General features: G+C 42.6%; 1 protein-coding gene across 1 annotated transcript in view; it reads right to left on the bottom strand.

Moving 5' to 3' along the window:
- Window positions 1-779: 779 nt before the first annotated feature.
- PHC1 (polyhomeotic homolog 1) overlaps window positions 780-15812 on the bottom strand; it is a 126712-nt gene continuing 111679 nt past the window's right edge. The window contains exons 13-14 of the mRNA XM_015824877.1: window positions 3462-3693; window positions 780-1741 (exon numbers count right to left, since the gene is read on the bottom strand). Coding sequence (XP_015680363.1) covers window positions 1587-1741; window positions 3462-3693 — 387 coding nt within the window. The 3' untranslated portion in view covers window positions 780-1586. The remainder of the gene's footprint in view (window positions 1742-3461; window positions 3694-15812) is intronic.

Below are 15812 nucleotides of genomic sequence, written 5' to 3'. Positions count from 1 at the left end.
AACACTCCCCCATCCAATCAGAGCACAGCCAACCCCCCCATCCAATCAGAGCACAGCCAAGCTCCTTAACCAATCAGAACACACCTCCACCCAATCAGAACACAGCCAAGCTCCCACCCAATCAGCTCAAACCCCACTGGCAGTTAAAAGGAAGAAACAGCTGCGATCACACACACTACACACAGAAGCACGAAGCTGAAGACACCAGCCTGAAGATGACGAATGTAACTTCGTCGAAACGTCGCCAAGACACTTCTAATTCTACGCGGGAGAAAACCCGAATAACTAAAGACCTACATACAAACACCCGCGAAAACCTCAGAAAACATACACACACACACACACACACACACACACACACACACACACACACACACTAAACTATAAATAGAAGGGAAGGAGTGGAAAATCATCTATCAAAACACCCCGGTTATCTTAAGTCTATTCTCGAGAGTGATGTTTTGAAATACTTACTCAAATTAAACATACAGCTTTACAAGTTTGTTTCAACAAATATATTGCCAGAACAATTAAATTAAATATTATTCTAAATTGTTAGAATAAAAATTCATTTGAAGATGTGTAGATTCCAGAACAGGGATCTAAATTAAAAGATTTAAAGATTTTGTATGGATATGCATTTTACTTTTACAAATAGATCAGAAAATTATTTCTAAAATTTAAATTCAGGAGCAATAACAACAAAGCTTGTGAGAATTCAAAACAAGCTGCAAACCTGATTGTGCAAAAGTTGGTGAGAAAAATCAGACAACAGTAAGATTGCAATGTTATATATGAAGCATTCCTTTTACTGAATAATTTGCTTAATAAACAAAAATAAACAGGCTTTGGACAGAAGATACAAACCTGATAGCAGAAAGTTTGTCCCATATGATCTCTCATAAGGAAAAGGGTAAGATACAAAACCAAAGAAGACATTTTTTTTAAAAGCAGGATGGAACACTTGGAATTTCAATAGAGTTGGATTCTCCTTTGGCTCTTGAGTAATTTTTCTCCAAACCCCACAAGAGACACAAATGGAATTAAAAATCTTTAAACCCTCTGATGGTATTATCAGAAGTAATGTCTTCTGGAGTATCCCATTAGACCTGGGCCAGCTCCAGTCTTTAATGTTCAATTAACGTTCCCTCTAGTATTCTGTATGAAGTCACTGTACTACTTACCTTCAATCAATACTTCAATTAGAAAAGATGTCATTTAAAACTTAGTTCTTTACTGTTCCAAAAAGAAGCCTTTAGCAAGAGAAAAGATTCAGTACCAATTGGTCCCATGAAAATTGAAATAATGTAGAAAGAACGATTTCTATAGGGAAAGAAATATGAGAATCCAGCAACTTGACAGGCAGGATTCACAGCAGCTGCAGCACAGAATTTTTATTTGCCTTTTTCCCTCAGGAAGAATTCATAGCAGAGCAGAAGATATTCTATGTTTTTGACAACATGTTTCAAGCCCTCCAAGGGAGTTGTTCCTCCCCCAAGTATCATCATGACACAGGTTTGCAAGAGAAAAATTTCTTCCATTTAGTGTATTCATTCCAGCTGGAAAGAAAAAAATGCATTCCAGTGTTAGGTCTCTTTGAGAATGTTGATTTTGGCACAGATTTTGAGAGCTGGACCCAATTTGATATTCATGGCACTCATGAGATGTTCTTCTTTTAGCAGAAGCAGGGCCTGGCCATCTATTTCCTGGGAGCGAAATTCCTCTGCAATCTCCTGGCAGCCTAACAGATTCAAGTACCAAAGAGAATTTTGTGAGAAATAGAAACAATACACATATTTAATAGTGTTTATACAGTAACTCAGTATTTGTAAGAATCAAGAGTTTTATGTTCAAACCTGATTTAAAAAGGCTTGAGTCAAACTTGATTTCTTTAATATAATAGTTTTCTTGGCAATAATGAAAAAATGGTTTGCCATTGATGCCTTCTGGGAGGATATGTGTTTGCCTCCTTTTTTATTTCCCAGTCTGATCTATCACCCTGGGATTTAGTATTCTCCCATTCAGGTCTAACTCAGTTTACAGATATTAGCACCACATTAGATGTTTCCACTTGCTGTCACTCACATATCTTATATTGTGTCTGGCTAAAAACAGTAACTATGAGAGGGACCTTAGAGTCCTAATGGACGATCACTTAAACATGAGTCAGCAGTGTGCGGCAGCAAGCCAAAAAAGCTAATACAATCCTTGGTTGTATAAACAGAGGCATAGAATCAAAATCACGTGAAGTATTAGTACCGCTTTATAAATCCTTAGTAAGACCACACCTGGAATATTATATCCAGTTTTGGTCACCACATTACAAAAAAAGATGTTGAGACTTTGAAAAAAGTGCAAAGAAGAGCAACTAAGATGATTAAGGGTCTGGAGATAAAAACATGAAGAACAGTTACAGGCAGTGGTGGGATTCAGCCAGTTCACACCACTTCGGCAGAACCAGTAGCTAATTTTTTGTTGCCCAGGCCCAGAATGGACTTCCAGAAGTAGCATCCACACAGAGAACTGGTTGTTCACATATCTGAATCCCACCACTGGTTACAGGAATTGGATATAGCCAGTGCAGAAAAAAAAGGACTAGGGGGGACATGGTAGCAGTATTCCAGTATTTGAGGGGTTGCCACAAAGAAGAGGTGGTCAACTTATTTTCCAAAGCATCAGAAGGCAAGACAAGAAACTGAATGGAAACTAATAAAAAAGAGAAGCAATCCTAATAGCGAGGACAATTAACTAGTGGAACAGCTTGCCATCAGAAGTTGTAGGTGCTTCATCACTAGAGATTTTTAAGAAAAGACGACAGCCACTTATATGAAATGGTATAGGGTTTCCTGCTTGAGCAGGGGATTAGACTAAAATATCTCCAAAGTCCCTTCCAGCTCTATTCTGATTGATTAATTATCCTAATACCCCTGCAAAGTTCCCGTATTATTTTCATACAGAGATGGGAAGCATAGATAATGCTTCCTTAGAGTCACTGGCAAAACCAGAATTTAATGAGATAAAGCCATTTTGTTATATTAAAACATAGTATTAGGTATGTTTGCTGCCTTGAGTTATGTATAAAAATAAAGGATAAATAAAAAATCCATTTTCAGAGTTCCTGGATATAGGCAAATATATCTAAGACCTATCTAAGGGTAAGATTTCCCCAACAGTAACAATTGTGTGGAAGGAAGGTTCCTTTTGTGAAACTGCCTCCTCTATTACTTCCCTTTGCCCAGCTCATTAGGAGTTTGCTAAATGTCATCCTGAACCTGAGAAAGAGGCAGCACCAAAGCAGGAAACCCCAGTCTCTCACACAACATAGGAGAATGTCATGCCAAATACAGTTTCTATTTCAAATCAACCAATACCTTACTCATGCCAATATTTAGCTGTCCAATATACAGCCATTTACCCCATTCCTTCTCTTCAGGGCATGGGAGAGAAGATATCAGACTTGCCTTGTAGGGATGCAATGAACTCATATACTTCCTCTACACTCCAGCAGGTAGGATTGCTGGACAGGAAAACTGGATTGATACCATGCAAGTCAGAAATGGGCTGAGTCATGCTCGAATTGACAAGATCTCGCTCTCCATGACTAGATCTCACTGAAAGAGGTCCTGGTGATGTGGGGGAGAGTGCTTCATCGTAACTAGAATTATCAGATCCTCTGCTTGAATCTTCTTGGCCCTGCAAATCCAAGCATCACAAAACAGAGCATGAGAAATAAAAACTGTACACAAAAGAAAAAAGTATTGTAAAATAAAAAAATAATTAGACCATTAAATATATATCTCTATCCTATGGAACATTTTGGCCCTCACTCTTCTGGCCTTCTGGAAGAGTGTGAAGACCTGGCAAGTTGCACGAGAATCCAGGACTGGAACAAAACTCTGGGGGTGGTTGGTGACTTGAGTGTGAGCTATCTTTTTAACCTTTTTTTTGTAAGGATTTTTGGTTTTTTACTTGTAAACTGCTCAGAGCCACCTAGACAGTGAAATGGGCAGTGCATATAGTTGATAAATAAATATATATAATCATTCACCACACTGACAATATTTTTATTGGAATGAACCCAAATATGGATCATTGGCATATTTGAGAAACATTAAGAGCTATACAAGATGCAGGTGGGAAACCCCATTCGCCTTGGAAGCCTTTACGGATACTAAAAAACCATAAAGATAATTTCAGAAGTCTCCTTGCTTAAAGAATTAAATCCTTATATCTTTTGAATAAGGAATGTTCCATAACACAAAGACATAATAAACAAAACAGATATAGCAGCAGTGCTAAATTAAAATAAAAATAAGAGCACATTTTTTTGATGGATTAAACTAACTAAATAAATGGAAAATTAAAAAAATATGTAATAAATTATTAACATGTTTATTAACTTAATGAATTGAAAAGCTGCTATTGTGTAGGATAGATCTGGGCATTTTACAATCTCTGGGCTACATCTGGCTTTTTGGCTGTCCTTGTCAGCCTGTGTTAGGTCATTTGGAAACTGAGTGCAGTCCTTTAGTTGACTGGTGAGAGACAGAGCTTTTCTGTATCTATAGCAGAAGAGCAGCAGCTGGGCTGAGGTAAGATGAGGATCCACACTCCCTCAACATATGGACAAGAGTGGCAGAATTAAGTTCAGTGTATTGGTTTAGCCCTCCATAACAGTCCAAATTTTTTATGTGGCAACTTGGGAAAATAATTGCCTACCCCAGTGTAGGAGAAGAGCAGGCAAGCTGGGTAGAGTTAAATGTGTCATCAGCTTAGAGTTGTCACAAGCGATTCAAGTCCAGCCCCCCTTGAATGCCGTTGTTTCTTATCTAACAGCAATTTAATGCTGACTGTTAGTTGACTACATTCTTGTATATAGACTTGAATACTAAATCTTCTGAATTGCAACTTAACATAAGGTCCTGATCCTTTGTGCCTGACATAGTTTGTTTGGAAAAAACCATGTATAAAAATAGCTCATGCCTATTAGAACAACAGTATTTAGCTACAGGAAAGACTAAAGATTAAGAAAACTGGAATTGCAAATTAATTTTTTAATCAGTAGCTTGGGAAATAATGGACCAGTTGAAAGACAAAACAGAAAGAATCTTGATCCTGAAACTTAGGAATGAAGTCAAAATTGTACATTAGTTTCCATTTATGCTCCTAATAAAAACCAAAAATAATTTTACAAAATATTTTTCCAATGCTCATTGAAAGGGAGAGAACAAAATATTAGTTATGGGAGACATACATGAAATAAGAGAAGAAAACGAAGCTTCTGCAAAAGTATTTTCAATAGACGGATGAATTGGCAAAACAGACACAGGGTAGCTACAAAATCCAAAATAGAGAGATTATACTTTATTTTGACAAGAAATCATACTCCAGAATTAATGTATCTTGGGTCTCTAAGGCCCTAACACCATCTATTACAGAAGTATAGATTCTGATCACAATGTAATTTTAATAGGACAGAATCTTGGAGAAAAATTGCTTTTTATATAGAAGAGGAATGACAGGTTGTTATTTTAGGACAGCACAAGAAATGCAAAGCGGATTCCCCCCTCCCCCCACAAAAAACAACAACTGTAAGGACCCACCCCACTTTACATCTTAAGACAGAACTCTTGGAATATCTCTTCCAACAGGCATCTTTATTAAGAGAAGATGGTTGCAGGCGTTCTAGACAGGATCTGAGGGGCCAACCCCTACCATTCAAGGTTTTAAGTGTTCCCAAGCAGCCCCCACCCCATCGTCCTTCCAGCGACAACCCCAGGCGTTATATTTCCACCCCCTTTTCCTCACAGCCAGCAGAAGGGAGACTTCAGAGAGTAATAGATGAAAGGTGATAGCCATATTGTTATGGTCAGTCCTCTTGGTGAGATCCACATTCAGTCTCTTTGAAGTTTTAATGAAAGAAGTGAGAGCCATAAAACCCCTTTGCTCATTCCCCCTTCCCCTTCGTACTATGACAGAATCCAGAGGGCAGAAATGGGGGTTTCCATAGTCGATAACTAGAAATGAAACATAATTGGATTCTGACATCCTGCCCCCTTAAAAATAAGAGAGATCCACCTGAAAAGAAAACAAAACAGGTATAAAAGTTAGTCTGGAGGGGAATGAGTGTGCCACCGGGCGGGCAGGCAGGTGTCTTGCTCGGCTGTGCCTTGGGGGGCACTTTTTTCAGTGCCATTGTAACTTTGAACGGTCACTAAGCGAACTGTTGTAAGTCGAGGACTACCTGTACTTTATCACTTTTTTCCTTTTTTTTGGTCATCAGGTTTTTGACACCTTGCTAGGCGACTGGTGGTACTCGGATATTGCCATATCCTAAAAGTGGTACAATGGGTGAAAAGGTTGAAAAGCCCTGTACTAGGTACTGAGTTGCTCCATGATATCTCCTAGAATCTAGGATTTCCTTTATCTCGAAGTGTTGTTAGCCCTCCACCATGATTGGAGGTGGGGGGGGGGTTTGGCCGTAAAGGTGACTGATGCTCTCTTTTCAGCAAACTGCAATGAAAAATTAGGTGTATTTGCCTGAGATTTTTGGGTAATTCTAATTCTACTGTTACTGGGTTTATGATTTTTTTAATTGGAAAAGGCCCTATATATTTTGGTCCAAGTTTTTTACAGGGTTGTAGTGATTTTAGATATTTTGTAGATAAGTACACCATTTCTCCTATAATGAATGGTGTAGGCTCAACTTTCTTTATTGGCTTGTGCTTTGTATGCCTGCCTAGCTTCATCTGGTGCTTTTCTAACTATAGGCCAGGTGTTTTGTAATTGTTCCATCCATTCTTTCAGTGATGGGATCGCCAGTTCGTTTGGGGTTAGTTCTGGCATGGGGTTGAAACTTTGATTGGTAGCTATTTGAAAAGGAGTGTAACCTGTGCTGGAGTGGACTGCATTATTGTAGGCCACTTCTGCGAAGGGGAGTAGGTCCGTCCAATCAGACTGTTGGAAATTAATAAAGCATCTTAAATATTGCTCAAGTACTGAGTTAGAATGTTCTGCTTGTCCATTCCCTTGAGGGTGATGGCTAGATGTCAGTCCCTGAGTAGTCCCTAAGAGGGATAAAAATTCCTTCCAAAATGCAGAGGTAAATTGCACTCCCCTATCAGATATGATGTGTTCGGGTGCCCCATGCAATCTGTAAATATGCTAGACGAAAAGTTTCGCTAAGGCTTTTGCGGTGGGAATCTTTTGGCAGGGGATAAAGTGCACCTATTTGGAAAACAAGTCCGTGACCGGCCAGACAACAGCATTCCCATTGCTTTCTGGTAATTCCACTATAAAATCCATGGCTATTTCCCTCCAGGGGGCTGAGGGATTTGCCACTGTTTGTAACAGTCTGGGCGATTTCCCTTGCAACCTCTTTGCAGTTGCACACTTTGGGCAGCTGGCCACGTAACTTTCTATGTCCTTTTTCATGGATGGCCACCAAAATTGCCGTTTAATTAAGTGTAATGTTTTTACAAATCCAAAATGCCCTGCTGATTTTGTATCGTGGCAAAGCTGCATGAATGTGACTGTTTGGGTTGTTGGTATATATAACTTTTCCCCCACCCAAGGCAGCCCGTCTTTCATTGTGTACACGTGTTTGCATATTAATAATTTTTATTTGCGGTCACAGACCAAAATGCAAGTGCAACAAAAAAAAACACAAGAAAAATATAATCACAAACAATTAAACACTAGAAGCCTTGGCTAAAGGGAATTACAATGTTCTCCTCTAATAGTTACAGCTCTTAAAAGAAATTTAGAAACCTGAGAAGTAATATAGGGGGAGCCGTCCCCTAGACAATATAAGACCAAATTACTAACATTGGAACCATAGGGATCAATTCCAAGGAGAGACAATAATTTAATTCTGCCTGTGTTATACATAGGGCAATATGATAAGACATGCTCCACAGTTTCAACTTCAGCCCTATCACAGGGGCATAATTGCTCACTAAACAGGAGCCTCTTGAATCGCCTGTCGAGTAGTGCTGAGGGCAAGACATTGAAACGGGCTAGGGAAAAGACTCTTCTATACTTGGGGATGGTTAGAGTATAGAAATATGAAGCCATTCTCAATCCATAATTATTAGAATGGCTGAAGATCAAAGGGGAACAGGTTTTGTTAGCTCTGGCTCTTAAATATTGCAAATCTATGTCCACAAGCCGTTGGACTACCCTAAACTGGGCATCCTTGAGACCATAATCTCCCAGAGCATCCCCCGTAAAACCTAGCAAGTGGAGTTTCTTCATCAGCTCCCTCTCCCAATGAGAGGTATGAGAGTCAGCAAACACCAGGGAGAGGTAGCTACCAGGGACTGCCAAAAAGAGCACCCGGAACCACCATTTGAAGGTATTAATCCACGCCATGCATTCGACTGAACAAATGCCCAGTTCCAGGTACATCGAAGAAAATCCAACACAGGGAGGAAGACCCAGAAGTTTCCTAAGGAAAACAGCCTGGGTTCTTTCAATACAATCCTTGAAGCCTCGTATCCATATGGGAATTCCATAAAGAATTTGCGCCAGGGTTTTGGCTTTATATATACGCAGAGCAGAAGGAATAAACTGGCCTCCTTGGGTAAAAAAGAATCTTATAATCTGCTGATGGCTGCAGGAGGCTGAATTCAGCACCTGGGTTCGATGTTTAGTCCAAGCACCAGTATTCTGAAATTGAATACCTAAATACTTAAAATGGAAAACCTGCCTAACAACATTACCATTGATAGCCCAGTTGTATAATTTCCGGGCTCTAGAGAACACCAATACTTTGGATTTATCATAATTAATAGTCAAATGGTTCTCAGCACAGTAGGACCCAAATGCAGAAAGTAACCTTTTTAGACCGAGCCTTGATTGTGATAGAAGGACCGCATCATCAGCACAAAGAAGGAGCGGAATCTTCGTATTTAACAGCTTTGGGGCATGGGACTCAATGCGTTCAATATAAGAGGCCAGGTTGGATAAGAATAAATTAAACAGAAGAGGGGCCAGGATACAACCCTGCCTAACTCCGCTCTCAATCGGGATAGGATTTGAAAGTTCTCCCTGCAAGCCGCACCTAACCTGGCTAAAGGTCTGATTATACAAAGATCTGATTAAGCACAAAAGACATCTGTCAATAGAACTTTTGTGCAATTTTGACCACAACAGTTCCCTAGGGACTGAATCAAACGCTGCCTTTAAATCGATAAAAGCAGTAAAGAGTTTGCCACCTGGTATGATAGCGTATTTATCAACCAGGTCTGCTAGAACAAAACAGTGGTCCAACGTGGCACAGCCCGCTTTAAACCCAATCTGCTCTGCACCAATAATGTTAGACTCCTCAACCCAAGTGAGGAGTCTACGTTGAAGATATTTAGCATACAATTTTCCAATAATGGAAAGCAGGCTTATAGGGCGATAATCGGCAGGGTTGTTCCTATTTCCTCGTTTAAAAACTGGAATAATAATTGCTAAATTACAGGAGATAGGGATCCTACCAGAGGAATTAATATGAGTGAAAAGTGTTGCCAAAAGAGGAATCCACCACTCGGGATTAGATTTTAACAAAATGGGGGGTATAGCATCGGGGCCAGGGGCTTTGCCTGACTTAAGTTCTGAGATAAGCTCAGCGATTTCAGCATGAGTTGCGGGTTGCCATATAGGAATTGCAAGAGGCAGTTGTAATCCAAGCTCGGTTGAAATTATTGAAGCCTGAAAAATTGACAAAAAATGATTTTCCCAATCTGTTAGAAATACAGCAGAGAGGGAGTTCTTGGTAACCAGGAAGAGAGCTGGCAACAATTTGCCAAAATAGTTGGGTGTTCTTCTGCTGGATAGAGGAGTAAATCCCACTTCTCTCTCTCTTTAGCCCTCTTTTTCTTAACAATTAGCCCTTTATACTCCCGCTTCAGGCAGTAATAGTCCTCTGGTGGGCATTTGTCCCCTCGGTTACGGTAAAGCAAGTAAGCCCGGTTAATCTGGTTCCTAAGCATCAGACATTATTTATCAAACCAGGAATTGCTTCTTAAATGATGTGGACCCCTTGGCCTACAATCAGCTCCTAGCTCCCTTTGGACACTATTAATTAGTGATTCAAAAGCCAAGATTGTCTCTGAGCCACTACTTGTTAGAACCTGATTATAAAGGCTGAGACATTCCGGAGATGATATAAAGGAGTGGAACCTTCTTTCGGTATTAGAAGACCATTTGATCTTCTTTGTATACGAGGCCACATAGGGATCCAGTATCTGAGGGCCTTTAGATAAATGTATATTTGAGGAAAGCCCAATAATTGTAACCAGGGGATAATGATCACTCTCCGTGTGGCAGTCCACATAGAAAGCATGGACTGCCTTTCTTAATAACTGAGAAACCAGCACAAAATCAATAATGCTACTCCCACGTGAGGAACTAAAAGTGAACTCACCAACTAGATCGCCTGGGGTACTCCCGTTAAGGATTATCTTATCATGCTGGCATGCTAAAAGTGCTAACTGAATACCAGCAAAGTTTGTTAGTTCATCCTTAGAATGTCTACCTGAAATCTGATGACCTATTGCCTGGAGGATTTCTTGGGAGTAAAGTGCCTCAATCGATGGAGGAACTTGGACTCCCAGTTGGGCATTAAAGTCGCCCCCCTATAAAGGTGTATAGCCCTGGAAATTTAGTTTCAACACAAGTAATATAGTTCTCCAGTTCATCCCACTGAGCCTTAATGTCGGCTTGCCTCACCGTCGGAGGAAGGTAGATGTTAAACACTAGCAATTTGCTGCGTCCACTCTTAATTAGGAGCGCCATGGCTAAAGTGCCACAGGGGGACAGCTCCACTGTCTCCACCTTTAAAGAGGTAGAGACCAAACAAGCCAAGCCACCCTTGGGTCTTCCCGTCGCCGATTGTTTGATGGAGGCCAAGGAAATGGCCGTAAACCCTGTAAGGGATATCTTATCACATGCCCAAGTCTCCTGAAGCAGAACCACATCAAATGCCTGAATATAGTTGGTAAATTCTATAGTACCACACCTTCTCCCCCAACCTATGTTCCACGAAATACATTTAAGAGTACAGATGGAGGTTGCCAAGTTTGATAGTCATTCTATATAATTAATTTTTTCAAGGGAGCCCTTCTGATCCGAAAAGATACACCCGTTATTAAAAGGCAGTGTCACCCTCATGGGAGATAAAGGCAGGGAAGGGGGGAAGGGAGGCGAACCTTGTTCATGGGGCTGGAGAACTCTAAACGCACTCCAGTTCGTACTTGGCAAGCATTCAGTGACATCAGCAGACGGGGTCTGAGGGAGCCCAAGATCTTCATGTTGACTAGTTAAACATCCTGGAAAAAGAGCCAGGGGAACTACCACTGGTGAGTCGGTATGGGCTCCCTGAAATCCAGGGAAATCCTTATCAGGTAGTGAGAGACTTCAAAGCTTGGCTTTAAGTGCAACCAGATGTTTAATAATTTGGGCCCTTTCTGAATGTGGGAGCGCACGAAAGGAGTTTAAGAGCTGTATCTCCTCCTGGTTCCAGAAATTATCTTGAGATAAGTCAGTCACATGAATAGATGGAATCCCAGAGTCACTGGCCTGGGGCTTATTCGCTAAGAAGCCTTGAATACCCTGGGCTGATGTCGCTTCTTTTGAGGCCATTTCTTCCCAGCTGATTAAGTCAAGGCAAGGTTCCTGATGAGATGTTACTCGCTGAGGGGGGTTGGTTTGATTGACAGAAGGAGGATCAGTCAAAACCCCATCAGAAAGGGCGCCATCAGGAGATTTTACAAGCATAGATGTATATTTAGTAGATGGACTAACATCAGAGATGACGTTCAAGGTTGGCACATTAACATATGCTACTGGAGATCTTTTAGGGGCAGTAAATATCCTAACACTCACAAGTGGTCGATTACTTAAAAGAGGCTTAGTTGACATATCTTTGAAAACTCTTCTTGGCAAAATGCCGAAAGACCTTAATAGAGATCTTCTCCTGAAGAATAGTTTAGGGGTGTTAGAATTGTCAAAACTAAGTAACACTCGAGTGCAATATGGTTCCGCCCTAGGCGCCTGATGGACCCTGAGAGGTTCCAGATGGAGCTTGGGCCAATACCCGAGACCTTGACCCGCGGCTCGACTGAGGACCTGGTGGCCGCCTGGAATGGTGCGGCCGCGGGGGCCCTGGACCGGGTCGTGCCTTTGCGGCCCCTCACCCGATGCCGGTCTACCTTGGCTCCTTGGTTCTCCGAGGAGCTGAGGGTGATGAAGCGTCGGAAGAGATGCCTAGAGAGTAATTGGAGGGCCATCCGCTCCGAATCCGATCGGAAATTGGTAAAGTCCCATTTAAGGACTTACCTAGTAGCGATAAGAGTGGCGAAACGCAACTATTTCTCCGCTCTTATCGCGTCTGCAGGTAACCGATCTGCCGCCCTGTTTAGGGTGTCTCGCTCCCTCCTTCGAGGGTCCGGGATGTCCCTTTGCAGGGTCGGGCAGAGGAATTTGGGTGTTACCTGCATGACAAAATCGATCGGATCCGGGCCGGGTTAGCCTCCGATTGGACTAGTTCAGGCGGGCCAATGGAGGCAGGTCTTGAGTCCATTTTGTGGGAAGAGTTTGATCCTGTGACCCCCGAAGACATGGACAGAATGCTGGGACGGCTGAACACCACATGTTTACTGGATCCGTGTCCCTCCTGGCTGGTACTGGCCTCCCGGGAGGTTACACGAGGCTGGCTCCAGGGAATCGTCAACGCTTCTTTGAGTGAGGGGTTCTTGCCGGCTGCCTTGAAAGAGGCTGTGGTGAGGCCCCTCCTCAAGAAGCCCTCCCTGGACCCGGCTGCTTTGGCCAACTACCGGCCTGTCTCCAACCTTCGCTTTCTTGNGGCATTGGTCGCGTTGGTTGATGATCTCTGGAGGGCTCGGGATAGAGGCTGTTCCTCTATCCTGGACCTGCTAGACCTCTCAGCGGCTTTTGATACCATCGACCATGGTATCTTGTTGCACTGGTTAGGGGGTTTGGGGTTGGGGGGCACCGTTTTACGGTGGTTCTCCTACCTCTCGGACCGGACGCAATTTGTGTTGGCAGGGGGGCAGAGGTCAACCTTGAGGTGCCTCACTTGTGGGGTACCACAGGGGTCAGTCCTCTCGCCTCTCCTGTTCAACATTTATATGAAGCCACTGGGTGAGATCATCGTGGTTTCGGGGTGGAGTTTCATCAGTATGCAGATAACACCCAGCTGTACATCTCCACTCCGGACCACCCCAACGATGCCACGGAAGTGATGTCCCGGTGCCTGGAGGCCGTGCGAGTCTGGATGGGGAGAAACAGGCTTCGTCTCAACCCGTCCAAGACTGAGTGGCTGTGGTTTCCGGCGTCACGTCATAGCCAGTTGGTTCCATCTCTGGCTATCGGGGGCGAGTCATTAGCTCCCGCGGAGAGGGCCCGCAACCTGGGCGTCCTCCTGGATGCTCGGCTGTCTTTAGACGATCATGTGACGGCCGTGGCCAGGGGGGATTTTCATCAGGCTCGCCTGATACGCCAGTTGCGCCCCTTTCTGGATCGGGACGCCCTACGCACGGTCACTCAAGCCCTCGTTGTTTCCTGCCTGGACTATTGCAATGCTCTCTACATGGGGCTCCCCTTGAGGTGCACCTGGAGGCTCCAGCTAGTTCAGAATGCGGCTGCGCGGGGAATTTTGGTGGCCTCTAGATGCTCCCATGTAACACCTCTCCTGCACAAGTGGCACTGGCTGCCGGTGGCCTTCCGGGTGCACTTCAAGGTGTTAGTAACAACTTTTAAAGCACTCCATGGCAATGGACCTAGGTATTTGCAAGACCGCCTCCTACCAAATATCTCCCTTCGACCAGTCCGCTCCCACAGAGAGGGCCTCCTTAGGGTACCGTCGGCCAGCCAATGCTGGCTGGCGACCCCCAGGGGGAGAGCCTTCTCTGTGGCAGCTCCTGCCCTCTGGAATGACCTGCCCCCTGACCTACGTACAATTGCGGACCTGCGCCTCTTCCGCCGAGCCCTGAAAACTCATCTGTTCCATGCGGCCGGCCTGGCGTAGTTTTGATTGGGTTTTGTTAGGGGTTTTATATTTTAGAGCAGGCTTTTATGTAATATTTACTGTGATTTTTATTATTGCCTGTTCACCGCCCTGAGTCCTGTAAGGGAGATAGGGCGGTATATAAATTTAAATAATAAATAAATAAATAAATAAATAAATAAATATATAGAGGGTAAAAATTCAACCTCCTACAAATCACCAGCTTCCAACCCCAATAGCTGTAGTATATGACCCCTTGTCAGCCGTATTGAACCCCAGCGCAAGTAGCCGTTAATAGAATTGATATTTAGGGCCACCTGTTTTGGCTGTAAAACCAGGTGACTGTTTGCGTCTAGGGAAACAGAGTTCGAACTATTGGTAGGGTTACATTGAGTGGAGCTTTTGCTGAGGCTTGACAAGGAAGGCCCCGCTACCGCATCGGAAAGCCAAGCGGCTGGCCCAGCACTACCACTGGCAACCCAAGAAACTAAACAGTTTAGGGTACTTATTATTTTATCCAGCTGGAGCTGTATGCTCGCTGTTGTATTTGCAACCAGAAAACATTGCTGAGCCAGAAGTTCTGTAAGGGTGGGCTCATTTAAAGATCGATTGGGGACCGTAGCTTCAGGGGAGCCTTTGTTCTCAACTCGAGGGGCGACACCCTCAGACATTGGAGGATCACCACGACCGGCAGCAGCCAGAAAAAAAGGAGTTGGAGTTTTCAAACAAGGAGGCCGAGCAAAAACGAAGTCTTCCATCTTGAATTGCTTCAAAGAAGGTTGAAGAACCAGGTCAGTGAGGGATCTGCACCTTTTCTTTGACTTCATTGTGTTAAATAACACAATAAAGGAGGAGCAGTGTATTATAACAAGAGATTAATCCCCTAGACAAGTCCTGGATCCAAAAAAAGGAGCCAAGGGCCAAGAGTAAAAAAAAAAAAAAAAGTAAATCCCGATGCAAATAATAACAAGGCTCCTCACAAGTCAGGCAAGAATTCTACCCTCCCACCAAAGCAGGGAGTAGGGAATGAATAAAAATCACAAAATAATAAAATAGTAAAAAGAAAATAGTAAAAAGAAAAATGGTAAAAAATAGTAGGTAAATAAATAGATCAAATAAAAGTCACTCAGAGCTAGACAATACTAGGTTTCCTGACAAAGCAGAAAAACCTATATAGCAACAACAAAAAAGCAGCAGCAAGGCATTCCCATAGCTGAGGCCCAGCTCTGGATATCAAAAATACAGCTAAAATATAGCTAACCCGTAGCTGAGATATAGCTGGGAGAGTGGATTAAGTGGATTAGTGGCCACACTGCACAGAGTTTCAAAAATGTAAGAGATTTAAAAATTAGGAAGATTAAAACAATAAGTTGGTTTAATCTGGGTTAAAAGCAGAGAGCCTACTTGCCTACTGTTGCTGCTGTTGCTGCCTCGAAGTAGAAATTCGTGCACACATGTTTATTTTTCTGGAACCATTCATCTGTTTCCAAACTTTTCCGGAATTCAATTCCGGTTTGGCTGCCCAGCTGTGGTTTTAATTTAGCTTGGGCTCTGGTGGTTACTGGCGCTGCCAGTTGTAATTCTACCATCATCGATTTTTTAAGGGTAATTTTAAGGGTAATTTTAACGATTGGCCTTTTCAAATATTTTCTTTTAATTTGGTTTTAATGATATTTATTGTACTGTGGTTTTATAAGGCTGTTAGCCGCCCTGAGTCCGGTGAGGAGAAGGGCGGGGTACAAATTAAATTATTATTATTATTATTATTATTATTATTATTATTATTATTATTATT

The sequence above is a fragment of the Protobothrops mucrosquamatus genome, unplaced genomic scaffold (genome assembly GCF_001527695.2).
Source record: "Protobothrops mucrosquamatus isolate PMUCROS unplaced genomic scaffold, P.Mucros_1.0 scaffold2402, whole genome shotgun sequence".
Taxonomy (NCBI): domain Eukaryota; kingdom Metazoa; phylum Chordata; class Lepidosauria; order Squamata; family Viperidae; genus Protobothrops; species Protobothrops mucrosquamatus.
The sequence above is the reverse complement of the archived record's forward strand: the minus strand, read 5'-3'. Positions and strand labels throughout refer to the sequence as shown.